General features: G+C 40.7%; 1 protein-coding gene across 1 annotated transcript in view; it reads left to right on the plus strand.

Moving 5' to 3' along the window:
• Positions 1 to 647: 647 nt before the first annotated feature.
• The window catches only part of LOC139694563 (frizzled-5-like), a 30,216-nt gene continuing 9,005 nt past the window's right edge, over positions 648 to 21,858 (plus strand). The window contains exons 1-2 of the mRNA XM_071593065.1: positions 648 to 1,336; positions 1,427 to 1,933. Of these exons, the coding sequence (XP_071449166.1) occupies positions 648 to 1,336; positions 1,427 to 1,933 (1,196 nt within the window). The remainder of the gene's footprint in view (positions 1,337 to 1,426; positions 1,934 to 21,858) is intronic.

The raw sequence follows: 21,858 nt of genomic DNA on the forward strand, positions 1-21,858 counted from the left end.
TTTTTTTTAATACCAATTGAGTTCCAGGTTAAGTAGAAAAACTTTTTGAGTCGGAATCATCGGTGCAACTTCCGTGACGAAGGGTGCTGGAAGAGGAGGGATTACCGAAACATGCCCTGTAGAGTTCGCGGGCTACTCGCGCGCGACCCCGTGCGATCGAAGTGTCCCCCAGTCCGTTCCCCTTTCCGGGGTCTCCAATGAAGCGGAATCAAGCGTGCGAACCGAAACCGATCTGGTGCACTCACAGCTTTCGGACCGCTCGTTGTCCAGGACTAATAAAATGAACGTCTTCAGAGTGTGGAAAGACAGACGGGATCATCGGAGGAGAGCTCGAAGAGTGCGCAGTGATAGGTGTGGCAACTAAGTAACTTTTAAATGCCTAAAGAATAGGGTGATAAATGACATTTTTCTACGTTTAATAGGAAAAAACATTATCCTTCGGTGGCGGTCGTGTCATCTTCGGATCCGTTGCTTTGAAAGGTAAATAGAACCAGTGGAGAGCGAAGTTCGTTGACTTTATTTTCAACGAGCTACTTGAGTTTTTTCACGGGAAATTCACTTGGAAAATTTCACTCCCGTACGTAATCATGGCAGGCCGTCGGAAGAGCGACTCCTTGTGGTGCGCGTTGACACTCCTCCTTGTCGCCATGGCGACGGCGGGTTCCGTCCCGCCCTCTTCGCCGGAGGGCGACGGAGGCATCGGCCCCGGGTCATCCGTCGAGGGATCCGCCGGCGGCGGTGGAGGTGGGAGCCTCGGGGGGTCCGTTGTGTCGTCGGCGGGCGGGTCTTCGGGGGTCGCCCAGGTCGCATCGCCGGGAGCGGCTATCGGATCCCTGACGCCCGCCATCTCCTCATCGTCCTCCAACTCCAACCCGAGGTGCGAGGAGATCACGATCCCCATGTGCAGGGGCATCGGATACAACCTCACCGCTATGCCCAACGAACTCAACCACGACACGCAGGAGGAAGCGGGCCTGGAGGTGCACCAGTTCTGGCCACTAGTCGAGATAAGGTGCTCCCTAGACCTCAAGTTCTTCCTCTGCTCCATGTATGCTCCCATCTGCATAGAGGACTACCACAAGCCACTGCCGGCTTGCAGAAGCGTCTGCGAGAGGGCCCGCGCCGGCTGCGCCCCCCTCATGCAGCAGTACGGCTTCAAATGGCCGGAGAGGATGGCTTGCGAGAGACTTCCCCCTTACGGTGACCCGGAAAACCTCTGCATGGAGCAGAACAACAGGACGGACTCCGGGGGTGGCCAACCGCCCACGCCCCCGCCTTACAGACCCGCCGCACCCACTAGGAGAACGGGACCCGTGCGGTGCAAGCCCGGGAAGGCGGGAAAGGCCTGCAGGGAGCAGGCAGAGAACGCAAACAGGGGGTCGGTCGGCGGCGGGGTCCCCGGCGGCGGAGTCCCGCCCGGCGTCGGTGCGCCGCCGGGCCGGGGAGGTCCCGGCGATTGCGCCTGTGCCTGCCGGCCGCCCCTCGTGTCGCTCTCCCGCGACTCGCCCTGGTACAACAAGAGCGTGATGGTGGCGGACGTGCCCAATTGCGCCTTCCCGTGCGACGTGGCCTTCGCCTCGAACGCCGAGAGGAAATTTGCCTCGGCGTGGCTGGCCCTGTGGGCAGGGGTGTGCTGCGTTTCGACGCTGGCGACCGTCTCGACGTTCCTGATTGACGCGGAGAGGTTCCGTTACCCCGAGCGGCCCATAGTGTTCCTGTCCGCGTGCTATTTCTTGGTCGGGGTCGGTTACCTGGTGAGGGCGCTGTTGGGACACGACGAGATAGCCTGCGAAGACGTGATGGGGACCACGGCGATGGGGGCGACGTCGGCGCCCGGAGCGGTGCTGATCCTAAGGCACCACGCCTCGGGGCCTGGGGCATGCACTGCAGTCTTCCTCCTCGTCTATTTCTTCGGGATGGCCTCTTCCATTTGGTAAGCCATTTCTTACCCATGCGCGTGAATGACCAAGATCCCACCCATGATATGTCTACGGTCAAATCGATATGTTCTCCTCAGCCTGACGATGCAGTAGCCGCGCCAAAATTCAGTTATGTGGTTTGAATTGGAATAGTATTCAGAAATAACCTAATATCGGTTTTTATCTTGAAACAAATTTTTGTGCCATCATGTAAGAAAAATAGTGAAGGGAGGAAGTTAAGTAGATCAAATGAATGTCGCGTCTAATTAGTTGCGTTCTCAAATAATATTAATTTATTTTAAGAGAAAATCAAGATAATGGAACGGTATTTGAGTGAGGAAAACAAAGGGTTGAGTTGTCAATGACGATGAATCTTGATAAATGTGTTCATTTTAACATAAAGATGGATTTTTTTCTGTTTTTAATCATCATTCCTGAAACCATCAAGTAAACGAGGTGAATACGATTTTTTTAAGTCTAGAATCATATGTTATACGATTCCAGCGGATGTTTTTATTTTGAATGAGAAATATTTATCTAACATCGGTTTTAAGAATATCAAGGAGAATTAAAATCATTTACTTCCATGGGGAATATCGCTTCCGATCGTCTGAATCATCTTATGCGTCGCAGTTTGCCGGTAAAGAACGCCTCATCAATTAACTGTAAGTGTTCTAACTTGAGAATGACCTGAGAACTGCTCCCATTAACATTGCCGTCATTTCCGTCTGAAAACAACGTCACCGTGTTCGTGGAATATTTGGGTGGTTATACTCATTGATTCATTCCCTGACCTATCCCACGCTACCTCGCAACGACATACTCGAAGTTGTCAATAATCTGGATGCGCATTACGCCTTCGGCTTGTCGATTGAATAACTTTTGGGACCGTTTTCTTTATCTTAGATGATGGATATTGGCCAAGACCACTGCTTTGAAATTCAGTACGCAATGTTCGCTACCGTAAAAGATGAATGTGTACTTAAAAATATATCGAAAACCATAACATGCAGAAAGACGAGATTTGTTTAGTATGCGCACGGTTAACTGAGGAATGCCTGCATTCCGCTAGCATTTTGTCACTAAATTTAAATTAAAATAGACCATGAAATCTATCACTCGCAGTTGGCCAATTCCCTGCAGTTTTCATTTAATTCCATTTTAGTAAATAGAATCCCATATCCCATCCGAGTAACTAATTAACCTATCGAGTCCGTTTAGATTTTATTTAAAACAAATATCACTTTCCGAATTATTTTCTCAATTTCATACGATTATTAAAACCAAAAATTCTTAATATGATTAAGATTAACGTGCGATGACAAAATTTAATGGTGATATCAGGACGAAAACGCAGTGTTTCTGACATTAAACTTTTATGTATTGTACGTAAAAAATCAGGCATTTATATAAGTTGTGAATATACCACCGGTAGAAAAATTATTTCCTAGCACTTCAACAGAAAGCTGATGTTTTTGTGAATGCAATGCGATCAATCGTGATTACAGTTTTTCGCCTTAAGGCATTTTGCATCGGAACTTCGCTCAGTGAAAATATTTACAATTATAAAATTTTAATTTTATTGGAAATTTTGATTTAGTTTTTCCAGCCACCTTAGGAGTACAAATTAATATGTTTCAGAATTTTTATGCTCTTGGAATTCTCAATCAGACGGAAAATAAATTAATATGCATGTGAAGTGGGAATTAATTATAAAATTAATGTTTCGATGTCAGTACTATTATGGATTAAGTGGAAGAAGTGACCATTTGGTCACAATTTCGCCCTAATGAAGACCTCTATCAATCTAAATGTCTATTGAAAATCTTCTAATTACAGAATTATGCCGTGCTCATGTAAAATTCATGGTATTGTTATGAAGATACCATAATAATTTCTTTCATACATTTTTGAAACCATGTCTAATGTATATGTATGATTACAATTGAAAATTTGAGAATTTCAACAGATGAACAGCAGAATAGACGAGGTAAATTCGCATCCTTTTCTCAGACGCTTCTCGTTGAGACCCACAAAGATAAAATAACAACCAAATCAGATTGGCAATTTTTCATGGATAGCTATTTTCCTATGGCAGGGATTTCCCAGTTAGGCAGTTTTTGTCTTTATAATGATATATATATATATATATATATATATATATATATATATATATATATATATATATATATATATATATATATATATATATATATATCATTATAAAGACAAAAACTATATATATATAAATGTATGTATATATACATGCATAGGATATATATTACTAATATGACACTTTGCTTATTTTTGCGAATAATATTTTATGTTTATGCATAATTGCAGCAAGTGTAAAAAAATCATCCGCTTAATTGTGTACTTACTGGAGCTCGAAATTTATTCGTAGTATTATTTGCTGTAGTCGTGGAGTTTTATTAATGGCTTGTATGAGAAGCATTACGTCCAATACAGTCTAAATACAATCCTAATTACTAATTGATTCATTAATTTTTATTATTCAAACCCATTTTGTTATTCAGACCATTTGTATTCTAAGTTACTTTACAGTACGAGTTATTTTTTAAACTTTCAATAAAAGAAACTAGCGTTTAAAATGAATGCAAAACCTTGTAAAGTGATATGTTTCAATAAGTCAACCAACTAAGTTTCACTTGATGCAACCCTGCGTTATGAAATATATTTTAGTCATTTATCGACCGTAACTGAATTTCTCGCACGAAATCCACGTCTCGTGACTCCTTTTAAATGAAAAAGAGTTCATAATCTTTTCAACTCGTAATAGATTTCCTTATTCAGCTTAATTTCTGGGCTATATGCTTCAATGATCGATATTCTTCTTGCCATTCGTTTCACCTTGTTCAATTTACTCTTTTCTTAAAATCTTCATGTATCTAGGAAATATGTATCAAGAGTTGAAATCTGCATGGGAGAAATATCTGAATTAGAATGTGACTGGACCACTTATCACACAAGGCCTTGTAAATATATGAAATCCGAATGATGCTATTACTGAAAACACTTAAACCCAAAGTCAAAATTTCGTTTGGTGGTAGTTAAAAAAATAAATAATTTGCGTTGTGAACTAATTTTCCCGAACCGTGGTAATTGACGGAGGAGCGTTTAGTCAATCCGAATTCTAGATTCACTAATATCGGTAAAATTTTCGACTGATGGAAAATTAGAAGTAGCATTTGAGAATCCCAAGGCATCAAAATTAGGCAAACAAAGAAATAGTGAAATATATCTGTCCAAAGTAAACAGTTATCACCACGTTTCAGAGACGGATAAAGAATACACTCTGGTGACACTCTCCGCTAGCATTTCATGGCAAAACCTACAAGAAGAATGAACTTGGCCGCGCTTTTGCGATTTACAAGAAAACAATGAAATACTATCTAGTCAATGATAAAATTCTGAAGTAAGGAAATTGTTCGATTTTTCAAAAGTGTTCTACGAGGCGAACGAGCCATGGAGAGTTTTAAAAACAAATAGGATCGTATTCGTTTTAGTCGCGAAGATCAGGTTCTATATTCATGTCAAAATTATATATATATATATATGTATTTTTATATTTTTATATATATATATGTATTTATATATAATATATATATATATATATATATATATATATATATATATATATATATATATAGAGAGAGAGAGAGAGAGAGAGAGACCTGGACCGGGATCCCAGTCAAGGCGAATGATTTTTTACACTCTGAAATTGTTGTATTAAAACACAGAAAATTGTCCTAATACTACAACTGAAAACAAGGCAACAGCAATATCAATGAATGTCCGAATTCGTATAAGCATTAGCCAGCAAGGATTGGCATCAATTCGCATAATGGCTGGGCAAGCCTTATCTTACCTCGATAACATAGTATCGCAATTATATCGAACAAACTTCAAAACCATGCCCCCAGTAAGATTAGACACACGCCGAAGACGGCTGTTCCAGTCCCGAATTCTGTTCCAGTTCACGAGCCACCATATTCGTCAACGTTCGAAAGAATTACGACCTCGTTTCCTCCCAGTTAATTAATTTCAACTTCTGTCTTGATCGATCGGGCGGGACCTGTGGAGAGAGCAGGGAAATCTTCGACCGCAAGAGGCAGGCACACTCGGGAATGGAAAAGGCAAGGGAAGAGACTCGTAGGGAGGATTAGGAGAAAGGGAAATGAAGAAGACAAACGCGAAAATCAATTCGTCAGACCAAGGGGTTCCCTACCGTTCCGAACGCTCGGCGCCAACAAAACCATCCGAGTCTTTTGGAGAGAGAGTGTACGCCATGTAAAATGAATTGATGGGAGACCATTCAGGCGAAACAAATCAGGCGTTAAACTCACCGACCCTAAACGATGCTCATCCGAAACACCCAGGAGGAAAAAATGAAAAAGATAAAACACCATCAATCGCCTTTCCATTCGTTTTCTATGCCTCTCTTTCGCCCCCCAACCCGTGTTTTTCACGTCGTAGAAGGGGCCACTATCAATGTTATGACTGACTCAAACGAGGTCGGCGCCATCTCGTCTAAGTAGCCGGGACGGAGGAGAGCGCGGTACTATGCTTCTTGAAGAAAAATCTAGATATAGAAGGAAAGAAGAAAGGCATAGCGTAAAATGACCATTGAAAACTTCCAGGGCCATCAACCAGGAGTGTGGTTCTTTAGAGGAGTGTATACATCAGCTCATATTAATCCTGTTTCGTAAAAACAATCGAGGAACAGCCCTGCACATTCAGTGTATGTGGGGGGGCCATTTCATAATTCTGTCCATCTGCGGCATCCCATAAGCATCCAGAAAATAACACACTTCGGCATTTTTAGAAGAACGTGCCCAGAGGTATCAAACGGATTTGAACTCGGCAACTTCTGGCCTATAGAAAAACTCTCTACCCACCTAGGTTAACAAGTCCATAAAATCCAGAACTACTAACTTAATGAATTGTATGAAATCAGAATGGCGGAGTAATTGGTGGAAAAGTGGAGCCAAAGAGATAGGAACACAGAGAAAAATGCCGCATGTGTATTGTACAATACTGTACGTGTGTAACAGTAAAAATGTATTGAATTTCACCACCAAGGATTTATTCGAATCCACCAATGCGTGTAAATCCGTTGTGAAATTTTATTTGACTTGTTGCAATACGTACCCGGAAATTTATGTAGTCAGTCAGTGGTGGAGTGATAGTTGGTGAACACATCAATAACTTAGTAAATTGAACTGAGTTTGAATTGTCAAGTGAAATGAGTTCTTTGCCTGTTGAATTTCTGTGTATTGACACATTATATTGCATTGGTGTACCCGACGACATAACATTATTCTTCCAACCGTTCCCCGTGGAATATTTTTTTAATTTAGTTCACTTACTAATTTAGTTCAAATTAAACGGGAAACTCTAGTGCATATAATCACCCTCAGAAATGCGTCTCCAAACATAGATCTTCATGCTGATGATCACCTAAGTGGAACATGAATAGCAATGGGAGTCGAGAAAATAACATACACGCGACAAAGATACGCAATTGCCGCACATGTACAGATTAAAGAGCAAAAATGCTCATAGGATAACATATAAATAAAATGCATTTTCTACGCCTTTACTTTCTGAGATTGATTTCTAATGAATGTTTTAAACACTAGGTGCTTACCGTTCCTGTAATATGATGCAGAGTTAGTAACTACATATAAATTATTAACACTTGTGAGCATTTTCTGGGTCAGCTTTTTTGGAAAATATGTTCGGTGAGGAATAGCATTTGAGTAAAACCCTCGAAAGAATGATCTTGCTGTAGTCAAGGAAAAACATTTCGTCGAGTGAGAGATGTGTGAAACGAACGCACTGCAAGATGGGCAAGGTGTGGGGAACCAAAAAAAAGGTAGAGAAGCGTTAAAGGTTTTCCGTAGACGTCTGCCAACGCCACCTTAAGTGAGTTGAACCAACTACCCATTTTAGGGGGGGAGACGGAGGCGGTTTCGGTTGTGCCTTGTTTACGTTGTCTGACAGCTCCCAAAAGCAGTGGACATCTTTTTTATGCTTATTTTTCTGCCTTGGCGTGGGAGGCCGGATCTTGCAGGTCATAAGTAGGCAGTCAGTATGCGCATCGCAGAGAGTGGTTATACAGAATGACTTGCACGTACAGATGAAGTGTGTGGCGGCATTTTATGGTACGCCCTAGTAAAACGAGGAATTTCGGCCCACTGGCGCCTTAAAAGAGCACCTTCGTATGCTCATCGACGATAAGAGAAGGAGAAAATATATTTGAGTTCACTCAGTGAGCAGGAACTTCCTCTGTTCCTTCAAGGCTGCCAACCGCGGTGCGTCGAGATCGTCCGACATTCGAGAAGTTGACACAGGAAACTTTATCTACTTTAACCAAATGAGTAAAGAAAAGTCCTAAAACATCTTAAACGGAATGGTACTTACTTCTAAACTTACAATTCTATTATAGTGCTTCCCATCCTTTAGCGCGCTGAACAGTGGAATGAAAAGAATTTACAAATTACACATTAGTAAAATTTTGGTAAATTTCTTCTCGCACAATTTAAAAATGTTCACTCACGCTGTTTTGATCCAGTAGTTCTAAAATAGACACAAAAACGCTCAAGGTTAGCTCTTAAAAATATTACCAGCCCCAGGTTTAACGAATGAGTTAGCTTTGAAACCGAATTTCATAGACTATCGTTATTAATTATTCACCGTATGGCTTAACTTCGCTTTCGTTCCCAAATTCATTTGATACTTGAAGCTTCGAATTATAAAATTTAATTACGCATTTATTAAGTCTCCAATATAATATAATTATATAGGTGAGGTATCCTATCTCGGAATTAAAATTCAATGACCAGTTTCGAGCTATTTCGATAAGTTATGCAATAGAGGCAAGTCAACCTCACGTGCTTATTTAACAAGGCCATTATTCTGCCAATTCATCACCGTGGCTATAATTAGGTTTAATCAAGATAAAGTAAACGCGACAAAGAGCCTGATGAATTGGCAGTTTATCCTCCCCTGATCAGAGAATAATGAAAGCAAAAATAAAATGAATTTTGAAACGTGGATTAGCTCATTTAAGGGACGATGCCCCATGGTAAGTGGAACACACAAAGTCACACCCTCAAGCTTCAACTAAAACCGAAGCATCTTCAACCTTTCACTGAGTCAGAAGTATTTCATTATCACAGCGTTTAAATTCAATACACGAGTATCAAATTGAGAGTCATCTCATAATCATTTTGAGCATAATTTTTGGAGAAATTTGTGGAAGTAAAATGGGTCGAATGATATAGTGTACAAAGATGGTAGCATCATAAGTAGTGTCCAATCAATGACGGTTCATCGAAACGCACTGTCCCAACCATTATAAACCTATAACATATAGATATACGAGATTGATTTGTAAAAACGATAGTCGTCCTTGAAGGGGTAAGTGCGAGGCATGTTCATGAAATAAGGGCCGTTTGGTCACAGGAAAAAATATACTCATATGAAACACATTTTATTGGTACTTTTAGTTAGCTACAAGCCTAATTCACTTCTCTACATAATCGTCGTTCACTTCTAAGCATTTTTCGTACCGCTGCACCAGCTTCTTTTACCCCTCTGCAGAGAAGCACGCCGCCTGAGAGTTGAACCAATTGACAACGCCGTTCTTGAGTTCCTCTTCGGTTTCGAAACGTTGTCCACCGAGTCACTGTTTCAAGTGCAAGAAGAGAGAGTAGTCAATAGGTTCAAGGTCAGGACTGTACAGTGGGTGGTCAAAGAGTTCCCAACGAAAATCTTGAATTTTCTTATTCGTTTTGGCAGCAGTGTTTCGGAACCCACCTTGCACACAATTTGTGGTATCCGAGGTTTTCTGTAACAATATTGTAGACAGTAGTACGTCCAAGTTGAGGAAATTGTTCAGCCAGGCCATTAATCGTCAATTGAAGATCACATCGCAATTTTTGCTCCACTTGTGAAACAATTTCATCGGTCAGAACACTGGGTCTGCCACTTCGCTCTTCGTCATGGACATTTGTTCGTCCATTTTTAAAATCACGGCACCATTTTCTAACCTTTCCTTCAATCATAACTGTATGTCCATAAACTAGTCATAACTCCCGATGAATTTTAGCAGGCTACAATCCTTTTGCATACAAGAATCGTATGACAGAACGCGCTTAACAGCTGGCGAGATGAACTATTGTCGCGGGCATTGTTGTTTGCATGCATGGACCAACAAACGACTTCTGAAACAAAACAAATGCTGCTATAGCTTCTAAATGAATCAGTATCTGGCGCTGCAGGAGTAAAACTGTGTTCTGAAGCGCCAATATTTAAATATAAGCAAATGGCCCTTACTTTATGAATATGCCTCGTATTTGACATCTCTAGTAGAGAATACTGAATTACATATTAGTAACATGACAGTGGCAGCGAGTGTAAAACAAGAATTTTGCATTCGCCTTTATGGAGGTTGTTTTCATATCTGATTCAAAAATACTTTTCATGACAGGTAACTTTAGAATTACCTAGATTTCCAAAGCGAAGATAATGTGTCATCACCGTATTTTATAAAATCAGTTTACATATAAGTATTCATAAAATGCTAACGGAATAGCGCTTACTGACATAATATGCGTGGCAACTAAAAAGATGTGCAATTTTGTGAGAACAATTATCCTTCCTGCGTTTTCCGTTCATTATATTTTTCAGGTATCCGCGTGAAACGTCTTAAACCTCACACAGGGTACCGCCGTCAAAGGTTGTTGGTGTTCTTGGTCTTTATAAACAACCCCCCTAGGTTGTAGTACTCTGCATTGTCGGGTTTCACCGCGTCGTTGTTTGATTCAGACAACGACGCGGTGAAACCCGACAATGCAGAGTACTTCAAACCACCGCCGCGAAAACCTACGCAGCCAACCCTCCTAGGTTTGTTCCATGTATATTCTTACACATGGTCAACATGATGGCACTGATGGCAGCAGCCTCTATGGCCAACACGATGGCACATGTCTAGGCACGCTATATTTGAGACTGTTGGAAAAAAATTATCTTAACATTCCCCATTTCCTCTCCCATCGTGTTATTCTTTGATTTTCTCACGTTAGCCCAACAGTGCAATACGAAAAATTCCTTCTCTAGATATCGCAGATAAGGTGTATTCCTCAATGAGTGATCATCAAACCTGATTTCACTTATGCTAGTGTCATCATGAGCCTGCAGATACATCGGAGACACATGTTTATCCGATTAATATACTGAAATCTCCCTGAGGAGTTCTCATATCAAAACTATCAAATTATATTCTGTGTATTTTTTTTCATTTGTGTATTTCATTCTTCATTCCATCAGACTCTCAGTGCACTTGACGTCGATCAGTGAAGCTAGATATTTAGGATTCCTTACGCTTGGTTGTGGAATGAAGGGAGGTAGAGTATACAAGTATACTTGTATGCTGACTTTGCTATGAATGTGTACGCGGAATGAAATAAGGTAGCATGCAAGCTCGTATAGGAGGATTTTGTGGGTTACGGTAGTCCAGGGGTAGAGCGTTGGACTACAGATCGAAAGGCCCGGGTTCGATTCCCGGGGAAGCCTCTCTGGGTGCCTGCTGCTCGACCCAAGCTATGTGATTTTTTGCGTACCAAAATTTCCTGGGCAACCATAATCGGCACAAGGAAAGAAACTGCCCCCCCTACCCTTATGTAGGATTTCACCCGCCGTAGGGTTTAGTACTGGGTGAACTCTATCATCACCAAACCGACCTTCGGGTTGAATACCTTGTTTATGTTATATATGCGGAATTAAAGAACAGCTTGTAATAGAGTTGGGTTTCAGTTTGTCTTGTTATGCGGGGCAAAAAATGTATACATGTATGCATGTTCATCTGTGTCCATCCAAGGCCTACCTAAAGCGGTAGAATACCAAATAATTATGTTTGACATTCCAATATTTTAGTCGATCTTCTGAAAATTATTCCATTTAATTTAGGAGCTTTTGAAAGCTATATCGAACGGAAAGGTAATCCACCCGAATTAAACGTAAGATTTCAAAATGTTACAGTTTTGAAATCTTACATAGAAAAGTTATTCATACATACGAGTAGTAAACTCCGGTTAATATACACACCTAGTTTGATCGAATAAAAATATACAACTTAAAAAAATGTTGTTTCCGCTGAGAAAAACTGTCACACTACACTACATAACGTCAGCTAAAGCGTCAACCGAGTCGATTTCAATGCATTAGCTCAATAATAATCCAAATAAAAGTTATCTAACGGCGGCAGGCATCGATCTTTGATGCAGATCCGATGATGATGATCTGATGAAGACCTTTCTAGCATTTTTATCAGAATTAGAGTTGCCCGCGGAATATTTTCGCACATTGATGGAAGTTTCTCCAACAGCTATGACAAAAAAAATTTGCCGAATGCCTTAATTCTTAAACGTCTCATGAAGGATTCCCCTTCTCAATTAGTTAGTCCTGGTGCCATCATGGTTCATAAGCCATCGTCAAAAAAAGTTCTATCTTAATCGTTCACTGCGTCTTATATTGCACATCTGACAGCTAAGAAGGTCAGGAGACGAACCATATTTAATCGAAGAACCTTCCCGGAAACGATTTGCTGTGACAGAAAAAATGAAACGTCTGAGTCCGAAAGGCGAGCTTCTGAGTAATTGATCATCTCCGCTTCTCTTAGCTAACCGTGTCTAAATAGCGAGAGTAATGGTAATCGGCAGATAGAACGAGTATTGGTGGGACTGGCGTTGTTCCCTGTCCCTAAATGCTCACTCATTTCAAACTTTATCTCATATTTTACCGTCTAACTTTTATTTAAGGGCAGCTTAATTATTGTCCCAAGATCTCGAGAAAGTTCACCATTTAAGATTATTAATCATTCATGCGTCACCAAAAAAACTGAAATATAACCTCAGAGTTATGGGTCGTAACACACAATCTTTACTGTCTCTCTGTCTCGTAAAAATTGCGATAAGTATCTCTAGGGCCGGATTAAAAAAAAACGCCGATTCATTCCCCTGCTGGGAGAGAAATACGCTAGCTACTCCCAACAGACGCGCAACGTAGTGTGCGACGTAGACGTGCAACTGTGTTCTAGCAACCATGGCTCGCCTAATCAACCATGCCCGCCAATGGGATTTCGTTTCCATTTGAATCAACAGCATTTGTATTCCACTCAAAATTGATTCCTCCTCCCTTGCCGCATGGGCAGTGGAATCTGCGATTGGCCGCACGAGTTTTCCGAGGTGAAAGGAATAATAATAGGGGAAGCAGAGAATAATAAAAAAGGTTATGGGATAGTAAGCATCCCAGAAAATATTGCACGATTCATGGGGGCATCAAGTGTTGAGATCAAACCTAAAAATAAGTAAGTAAGGAGGGTACATAGAGTGCTGTCTTAGGTAGGAAAGGATCTACGATGCGTTACAAGGGCAAAGTTTTTTTTTATTAGTTCTCATGATAAAATGAAGGCTCTTTTTTTATGTGTAGTGGCTTGCTAAGCCATAGCTGACCATTCTATAAATTTTGCATGATCAACGAGAATCTCACTTATATGACATCTAGCAGTTAGATGTGAATAAGTGGAAGCGAATAATCGAAGGTTAATGACTTCCACTACTAACAACACATCGTACTACGAAATAACCAATTTACCTTCGAGTTTCATGGAATGTGTAAATTCGCAGCGTCATTTAGTATCAATGGTATATGGACATTTATACTTTTTGCATTTTTATCAACCGCGTTACATTTTAACACAGTTGGATACAAATAGTTTTTTAAAAATGTTTTTTGGTATACGCAGGAGCTCTTGTAACTGGGAAGGGGAAAAAAGCGTGGAGAAAATGTCAGTAGTATCTTAATAGGCCACGTTTGGGCCAAAATCCTAACTATCCTCTATTTGTTCATTTGAATGAGGAAAAGAATATGAAAGATATTTAAAATGTGTTATTAAAATAGGCTATTTATCCGAACATTGGCGTGAAGCAGACTGACTCAACGAGTATTTCCTGCTGATCTCTTGATTACTTCAGAGTGTCTTTCTCAATATTTGTTTCCCAACTTCTTTCCCGTTATTTATCCTTGGTTCCACACCGTTATCCTACTTCCTTTACATGCTTTCTTCATTTAACTACTGTGCTTTAAAATATCTCCAATCATTTTCTCTTCTACTCGTCAGTATCTTTCATAGGTTTGTCTGCGCCTGCACTTCGAGGCACTCCATTCGACACTCGGTTAATCCATTTTAATTTCCCCATCCGTCGCAGTCATTACATTGCTATCACTTTTAATCTCACTATCTCCGTACTTGCTAGCCTCAATGTCGCACGACCATATAAACGTTAACTCCTATTAAAGGTTTTTGCGCCGATCCCTTATGTCATTACCCACAAAAGTAATCTTTTGCTGAAATATCGTTCATTCTGTGAGAAATCCTATGGGCTATCCAGCTTTCTTTGGAGATCCAAGGTTAAGTAACCCTGTGTTCAAATGCGAATTTATTCATGTTGACAAGTTTATAATTTGGAAAATCAGGTATTCTGGTAAAATTGTAAGCAAATTATGGAACCTGACAAATAAATTTTAAATCAATGTGATTCTAGCCAATCATTTCAAATGCATAATTAAATGCAGACTCTAAAAAATTCGCTGGTGAAAATTTGCTAACTAGATAATAGTATTTTTTTTATTTTCAAAATGTATGCCAATCTCCGTAATATCCTACAAATATAAAGATCTGGATGAAGTTGATACTTTTACTGGCGTTGGAAAGGACAGGTCGATGTTAGAATTTGTGTGATATTAAAGTCATTTCTTCAATTGGTGGCTAAGTCAAGGGCAAGGTGGCTTCAAAAATGTATGAAATAAGCAAAATCATTACGGTATTTTGTTATCGTTTGAACTTGAGGATATAATTTCTCTTTCCGTTTCCCTGAACGAGGATGGTAAGCCAGTTTTCCCCAAAGAAGGTTAGTCATTAGGGCTGGTAAAACTAAAAAATATTGCAACTGGCCTTCCGTCGGGTAACATTTCCCGAAGTACAACAACAAATTGAAATTTTGAACAGAGATTATAATGTTCACCAACCATAACAAAAAGTCAGCGTTTATCTCAATTAAAATGTTTACACGAAACAGCGTACATTCCAGCAAATAATCTGGTATATCATTTTGAGATGCCCGTAAAGCAGTTGTATTGCTAAGATGTTCTCAAACAAATTTATTTGATATAATTGGGAAATTAATGAACCATCTGAATATTTCCGAAGTTATTAAATGACTTCTTTATCAATAGTCAATTTTATTTTCACAAAATTTCCACGGTTAATAATTTGAGACAATTCATGACCACTTTCTCACGGAATCAATTTGTCTCTATATTTCCCTTATGAAGGTAATGTTTTCGAGTTAATGTTATACCAACAACTGAAAAATATGAACTGGCCCTCTAGGGTCATAGATTTATCATGTTTTCTAATTTCTTGAGATAAAGGCCCTTAATCCTCCCCGGACTACAACCTTGACGTGGTGGAAGGGCTTGTGCGTTCCGATGACCCCTAGAGCTGTACTGGCGGGAGTAATAATAATTGCTCCTGGTAGGGTCACCCATGCCAGATAGGTCGAAGGTCAGGAGCCAGACGAAAGATCCACACAGCGTCTGTTCCTCAGTGAGGCGGCTGCAATGGCGTCTGACCCCAGTGGAGCGGCCAGTAAGTGATGGTGTCGCGTTAAAAACACTATTGAGGAAGGCAACGGGAAACCACCTCAATTATCATTCCCAAGAAAAATATGATGGACAATACAGAGATTTTGAGTCCTGGCAACCACGGGGCTCGGCCCAAACGGCCGTGTGTCGTGCCCGGCAGCGGGGGAGGCAAGGCTTCCGCGGTCGTCATCCCACGAAACCCTTGCAAGGGAAAACCAGCAACAGCAGGGCAGAAGACGCAGGAGAAGAAGACCAAATTAGTTAGAATAGGAACGTGGAATGTTAGGACAATGATGAGGACAGGGAAATTGAAGAATGTTAAGCGAGAGATGGAAAGGGGAAATATAGATGTTTTAGGTCTATGCGAGGTGAGATGGAAAGATAGCGGGGATTACTGGAGTGATAAGTATAGAATAATATACAGCGGCGGGGACGAGAGCCAACGAGGGGTTGCCATAGTATTAAATGAAGAGGTATGAAGAAGCGTAGTCAACATACAGCAGGTAACGGATAGAATACTACTAGTGGAGATAAGAGCAGAACCGACGAACTTAGTTATTATTCAGGTATACATGCCACCGAGCAACCATAAGGAAGAAGAGGTCGATAGGATATACGATCAGTTAGAGGACATGATCGCGTGTGTTCCTGCAGGGAAACATTTGATAGTGATGGGGGATTGGAATGCGACGGTAGGCGAAGGAAGAGATGGTGACGAGGTGGGGGACTACGGTTTAGGCACGAGGAATGACCGCGGGGAGAAAGCAGTTGAGTTCTGCAGGAGACAGGGGTTAGTCATCACCAACACTTGGTTTAGACACCACAAAAGACGCAGGTATACATGGAAAATGCCAGGTGACTCAGGAAGATATCAGCTAGATTATATCCTGGTTAGACACAGGTTTAGGAACAGTGTGATAAATTCGCACAGCTTCCCGGGAGCGGATGCGGACTCAGACCACAATTTAGCTGTTATGAAATGTAGCGTCCGTTTCAAAAAGATAATGCAGGGGCAGCGAGTTAGAAAATGGAATGTAGAAGCATTAAATGGTTTGAAAAGGAAGGAATACAAACAGGCGGTAGAGGAAATCATGGAAGATGGTAAAGAGCTAAGCACTATCGAAGAAAAATGGGAAAGTATCAAGAAAGGGTTGTCTAAAGCCGCAAAAGACACTATTGGAACCGTTAACGCTAAAAGGACTAGGAAACCATGGGTCACGGATGAGATGATTACAAAGATGGATGAGCGGCGAAAATGGGAGAATGTAAATACAGAATTAGACAAAATGAAGTACAAAGAATTGAACAATAAATTGAGGCGGGCAACAAATAAAGCAAAAGAAGCATGGTGGAAGACGCAGTGCGAGGATATGGAAAGTCTGCAGAGGAAGGGTGAAATCGGTGCGCTGTATAGCAAAGTTAAAGCTTCATCGGGAAGTAAGAAAGGAAGATCAACGATTGCAGTTAGAGATAAGGCGGGTAAGGTAATAGTTGACGCAGGAAAGATCCAAGAGAGATGGAAGGAATATATAGAAGAACTGTATAGTAAAGAACTTAGACTAACAAAGTTAGACATAGAAAAGGCACATGACGTAGAGGAAGATAGCTTAGGTCCAGGCATACAAGACAATGAGATAGAAAGGGCATTAAGGGAGATGACACTAAATAAGGCCGTGAGGGTGGATAACATTCCCGCGGAACTTTTAAAATGCTTAGGAGAATGTGGGAGGAAGAGGCTATATGGGATGATCCGTAGTATTTATGAGGAGGGAATCTGGCCGGAAGACTTTGTGAGATCAGTTTTAGTTCCTATTCCGAAAAAGGTAAAGGCCACGTCATGTGAGGACTATAGGACGATTAGTTTGATATCCCACGCAGCTAAAGTTGTTCTCAGGATCATAAACAACAGGATAGAGAGTAGGGCAAATGATTACTTAGGGGATGATCAGTTTGGGTTTAGGAAGGGGAGAGGTACGCGTGATGCCATTGCAGTAATGAGATTATTAATCGAGAGGAATATAGAACACAACCGGGAGGTATTTGCCTGTTTTGTAGATTTCGAAAAAGCGTTTGATAGAGTGAACTGGGAAAAACTATTGAGTATTCTGCAGAAAATAGGAATATATTGGAGGGAAAGGAGGCTAATCCGCAACCTGTACATGCCTCAGACTGCTCAGGTGTGGGTGGGAAACGGGGAGTCCGGATGGGCAGTGTTAGGAAGAGGTGTAAGGCAGGGTTGCCCATTATCACCGTTGCTGTTCAACCTGTATGCAGAGGAAATGATCAAAGAGGTATGGGAAGAACTGGAGGTAGGAATGAAAGTGGGCGGGGAATTCGTAAAATCAGTTAGGTTTGCTGATGACCAAGCTTTAGTTTGTCAGTCAGCCAAGGGGCTGCAAGCATTGCAGAGTGAATTGGAAATTCAGTGCGACAGGTATGGGATGAGAATCAATATTAATAAAACAAAGGTTATGCGATTTTCTAGAAAGAAAAAGGCTAAGCTTAACATTAAAGTAGAAGGGCAAAATCTAGAGCAGGTAGAACAGTTTACGTTTCTCGGTACTGTTTTGGACCAACACGGTCAAAGTAATAGGGACGTAAGGCGAAGAATTGCGCTAGGCAAAGAGGCTTTCACAAGGAGGAGGGAGTTGATGACAGGGACGTTGAGTACGGATGTTAAGAAAAGACTTGTAAAAACTTTTATATGGAGCGTAGCTATGTACGGCACGGAAACGTGGTCATTGAAGCAGGAAGATAGACGTAGACTGGAGGCTTTTGAAATGTGGGTGTGGAGAAGAATGGAGAAAATGAAATGGACAGAGAAGAAAACAAATGAGGAAGTACTTGGTATGGTGGGCGAAGAGAGGGGTTTGTTGGGAGAAATCCTATGGAGGCAGGAAAAGTGGATGAAGGGGGTATTGACCGGCAGTGGGATGTTGAAGACTGTGATAGAGGGTAGAATGTTGGGCAAAAGAGGAAAGGGAAGGAACAGGATAGGGATGTTGGATGGGATGAAGGGAGGAAGAAAGTACTCAGAGATGAAGAAGGACCTGATGTAGAGTAGGATGTTGTGTTTTGCTAGTGGTCACAAATTATTTGATTAGTAATTATGTCCATCCAAAAACCTACCTTAACCGTTAGATTACCGAATAGCAGTAGTAGTAAAATGCCCTTAAATCGACTACTTTTATTGTTATTCAGGTCACAGCTTCAGTAGAAAGCAAGAAAAGGAAACCTTAGATATAGTCTATTGGTGGAGTCACGGGAAAAACCTACTGTTTATCACATACTCCTGAGGCTTAAAAACTCGGAAATATTGCCTACCCCTGCTACTTTGATTCTGAGGGAAGTTTAGTGCATGAAGAGATCTCCATAACTAGTTGTCAGCTCAATTTTTGCATACCGACAGAGAGACAAAATCAGTGCCTCTCAGAAACCGGATATTATTTCATACATAAATAACACAGTAAGTATTAGTACTGACCACGTAAAGCAACCATGGCACAGATGACCGAGTATGTAGACAAAGTGAGAAATAAAAATCCGAAAATACACAATACGCAGTATTACTGATTAAAAGTAGGTTTTAGTCGTTGCACAAGCATTTATTGTATTAGCAATTAGCTGATTCTAATAAGCATTTCCTCCTCAAATGGCAGTACATGCAACAATCATTCACGAGTAGCCGTATCTATTAGGGGAAGGTGACCGACAACAGAGGACAATTGATGGGTAATTTTGTAGGGGTAGGATTTGAAGGTAGGAAGGAGATAGGGCTGCGAAAGAGAGCATTAGCCGAATGTATGGTAAAAGACCAATAGGAAGAACGGAAGGACTGGCAAGATGAAGTACTGATTGACGCTCGTAATCTTTTAGGATTGCGGCTCTGGATGAGAGAGGCAAGAGATAAACAAGCATTGAGGAAAAGAAGCTAAGGGAGACCAAAGCTCAAGCTGGGCTGTAGTGCCATAAGAGAGGAAGAGAATTTTCAGGGAATGCGGGTAGAGTGGAGAGAAACGCGCCGTCGGAATTAGCTTACTCTTACCTAAATACGCCAAAGGTTCCATAGTACAACGTTCCATCCGGAGGACGGCGTTAAGCACTTAAAGTGCTTGGTCCCGATCCCTACTTGGCAACGTATGTAGGGTTCGGTATAGCATTTAAAGCTTGTGCCATTTCCAGAATTTAAACCCGTGTTATCGGTTTTGGAAGACAGTACACTAACCACCGCACTAATCCAATTCAAGGATTTATCCGAGCGTCAGCGTCAATCGCCGGCCTACTTAGGAATGCTCACCTCCGAAATAGGAATTATCATTGGACATCGGCAATCCTCGACCATTGTTGCATCGACCATCGATCGGCACATGTCTGAAAGCCTTAGGTGCGTTCTCTTTCACGTTACCTCTCCTCATCCACAAGCACACAGGCGCAGTTTAACTTCGGGGAGTGAGTTCACGAACAATATCGAGTAATAGTGATTTGAGCTCTGATAAGAATTTTGGCATTGCGAATAATGTTCCCGCCACCGTTGCCTACAAGAAATGCTTTAGTTATTTATCCCAACGATAAACGTGTATTTAATGTATTTCTGTTTAAATGCAATCCAAACCTTAATTCTATCGTGGAATACGTGCCAACTGTGAATGAAAATCGATTCCTGGCAAAAATCATTCGATAGTCAAATCCTACACAGGCATTGAAGTCTCCGGGTAAAGTTTTTTGCAGTACGACTCGAAATGAAACTGTGGCAGATATGTAACCTTTATAAATCACGAAATGAAAGAAATTATTCAATGAGCAATGCCTGTATAATAAGCACTTAACGCTACTTTATTTTTGAAGCTTACTTTATTACTCACCTTTACGCTCGTGGAAATCAGGAAGAGAGCCGGGCGGTAAAGTGATATGTGAAGAGACTCGGTATTGAGCTTTCATTCATACAAACCGATATATTAATTTTTACGTGTACATTAATATTTTTTTAAACATTTTCACTTTACGGTAACTTATTCAAATATTGGACAGTAATCTCTGATTCCCTAAGGGATTTTTCGTTAATAATTCGACCAACTCGTTTCACCATTTTTCCAAATCTCAATTGATCTTGTATTAGGTAGGTTATTTAAAAAAATTAAATTATTTTTTACGTATTTTAAAAATGTTTTAAATAATTGAAGGATCCAATGTTAAAATAACAACCTATAGTTTAGAGGCTCTTTTAGCTTAGCTTAAAAGTTTAGTTTTAGTTCTAAAAAAATGACTCAAATGGATTTCATTTGCAAGCCCTAGAGATAGAAATCAAAGAAATCCGGATTGCGAGGTTAAAATTATTTATCAAACTTTCACTTCCTCTATCCTCAACCATACTTCACTATCGCTACGCAAGAGGTTAAAAGTGTGTTTTGTGAAATAAAAGGGTATGCAAAATGAATAAACAGTCATGAACCACAAGCGGCGGATATTGGTATTCTCCTTTGGTTAGATAAGCCTGCCAAATGATGAAGTCCTATGAAATTGCCGTGACACGTCGACGACAAATAGGCCTCCGATTACCCAAAGAATTTCTACTAATACAGCAGTTATTTATCGAGCGCAATAAGCTGGAGATCATCGCAATAACCGGAACAACTATCAGCAAAATTAATAGGATCATCTCTATTAGATCAAAGTAAGAAGATACAGAAGCAAGTGGGAATGATGCACGAAGTCTTTTGAAGTGTGAATGAATAATTTTGTAACAGAGGCTTCGCTATGTTTAAGATAAAAACACACCAAGGAATCATAATGATCTACGCACTGCACCCTGACTGATTATACAGATAAGGGAAGGGAAAAAGTCAATGAAATATCAAGGAAGAATGTAAACATTCACGGAGTAAAGAACTAAAATGAACTGGAGATTGGCACCTTGTGGTTAGAAAAAGGCGAAGACGGAAAAATGATTAAAAAATACTGATCGTAATAACAGAAAAGGGCGACAAAATGGAATGGAATTCAATCGTTAGCGAAGAATTTTAGTTTTAAAACAACCGTGCCATATGTGATGAAGTTGCTGGAAACAAGTATTTTCATTTGCGCCACATTCTTCTGTATCGAAAATTCAGGCATCAAATCTACCTCTGTTAAAAGGGCACCGGCTGGACAATGAACACGACTTATGATGATGAAATGGTATCTTAAATTAAAGAGACGGCATATACAG

The sequence above is a fragment of the Hetaerina americana genome, unplaced genomic scaffold, assembly GCF_022747635.1.
Source record: "Hetaerina americana unplaced genomic scaffold, ioHetAmer1.1.p SCAF_50, whole genome shotgun sequence".
Lineage (NCBI taxonomy): Eukaryota > Metazoa > Arthropoda > Insecta > Odonata > Calopterygidae > Hetaerina > Hetaerina americana.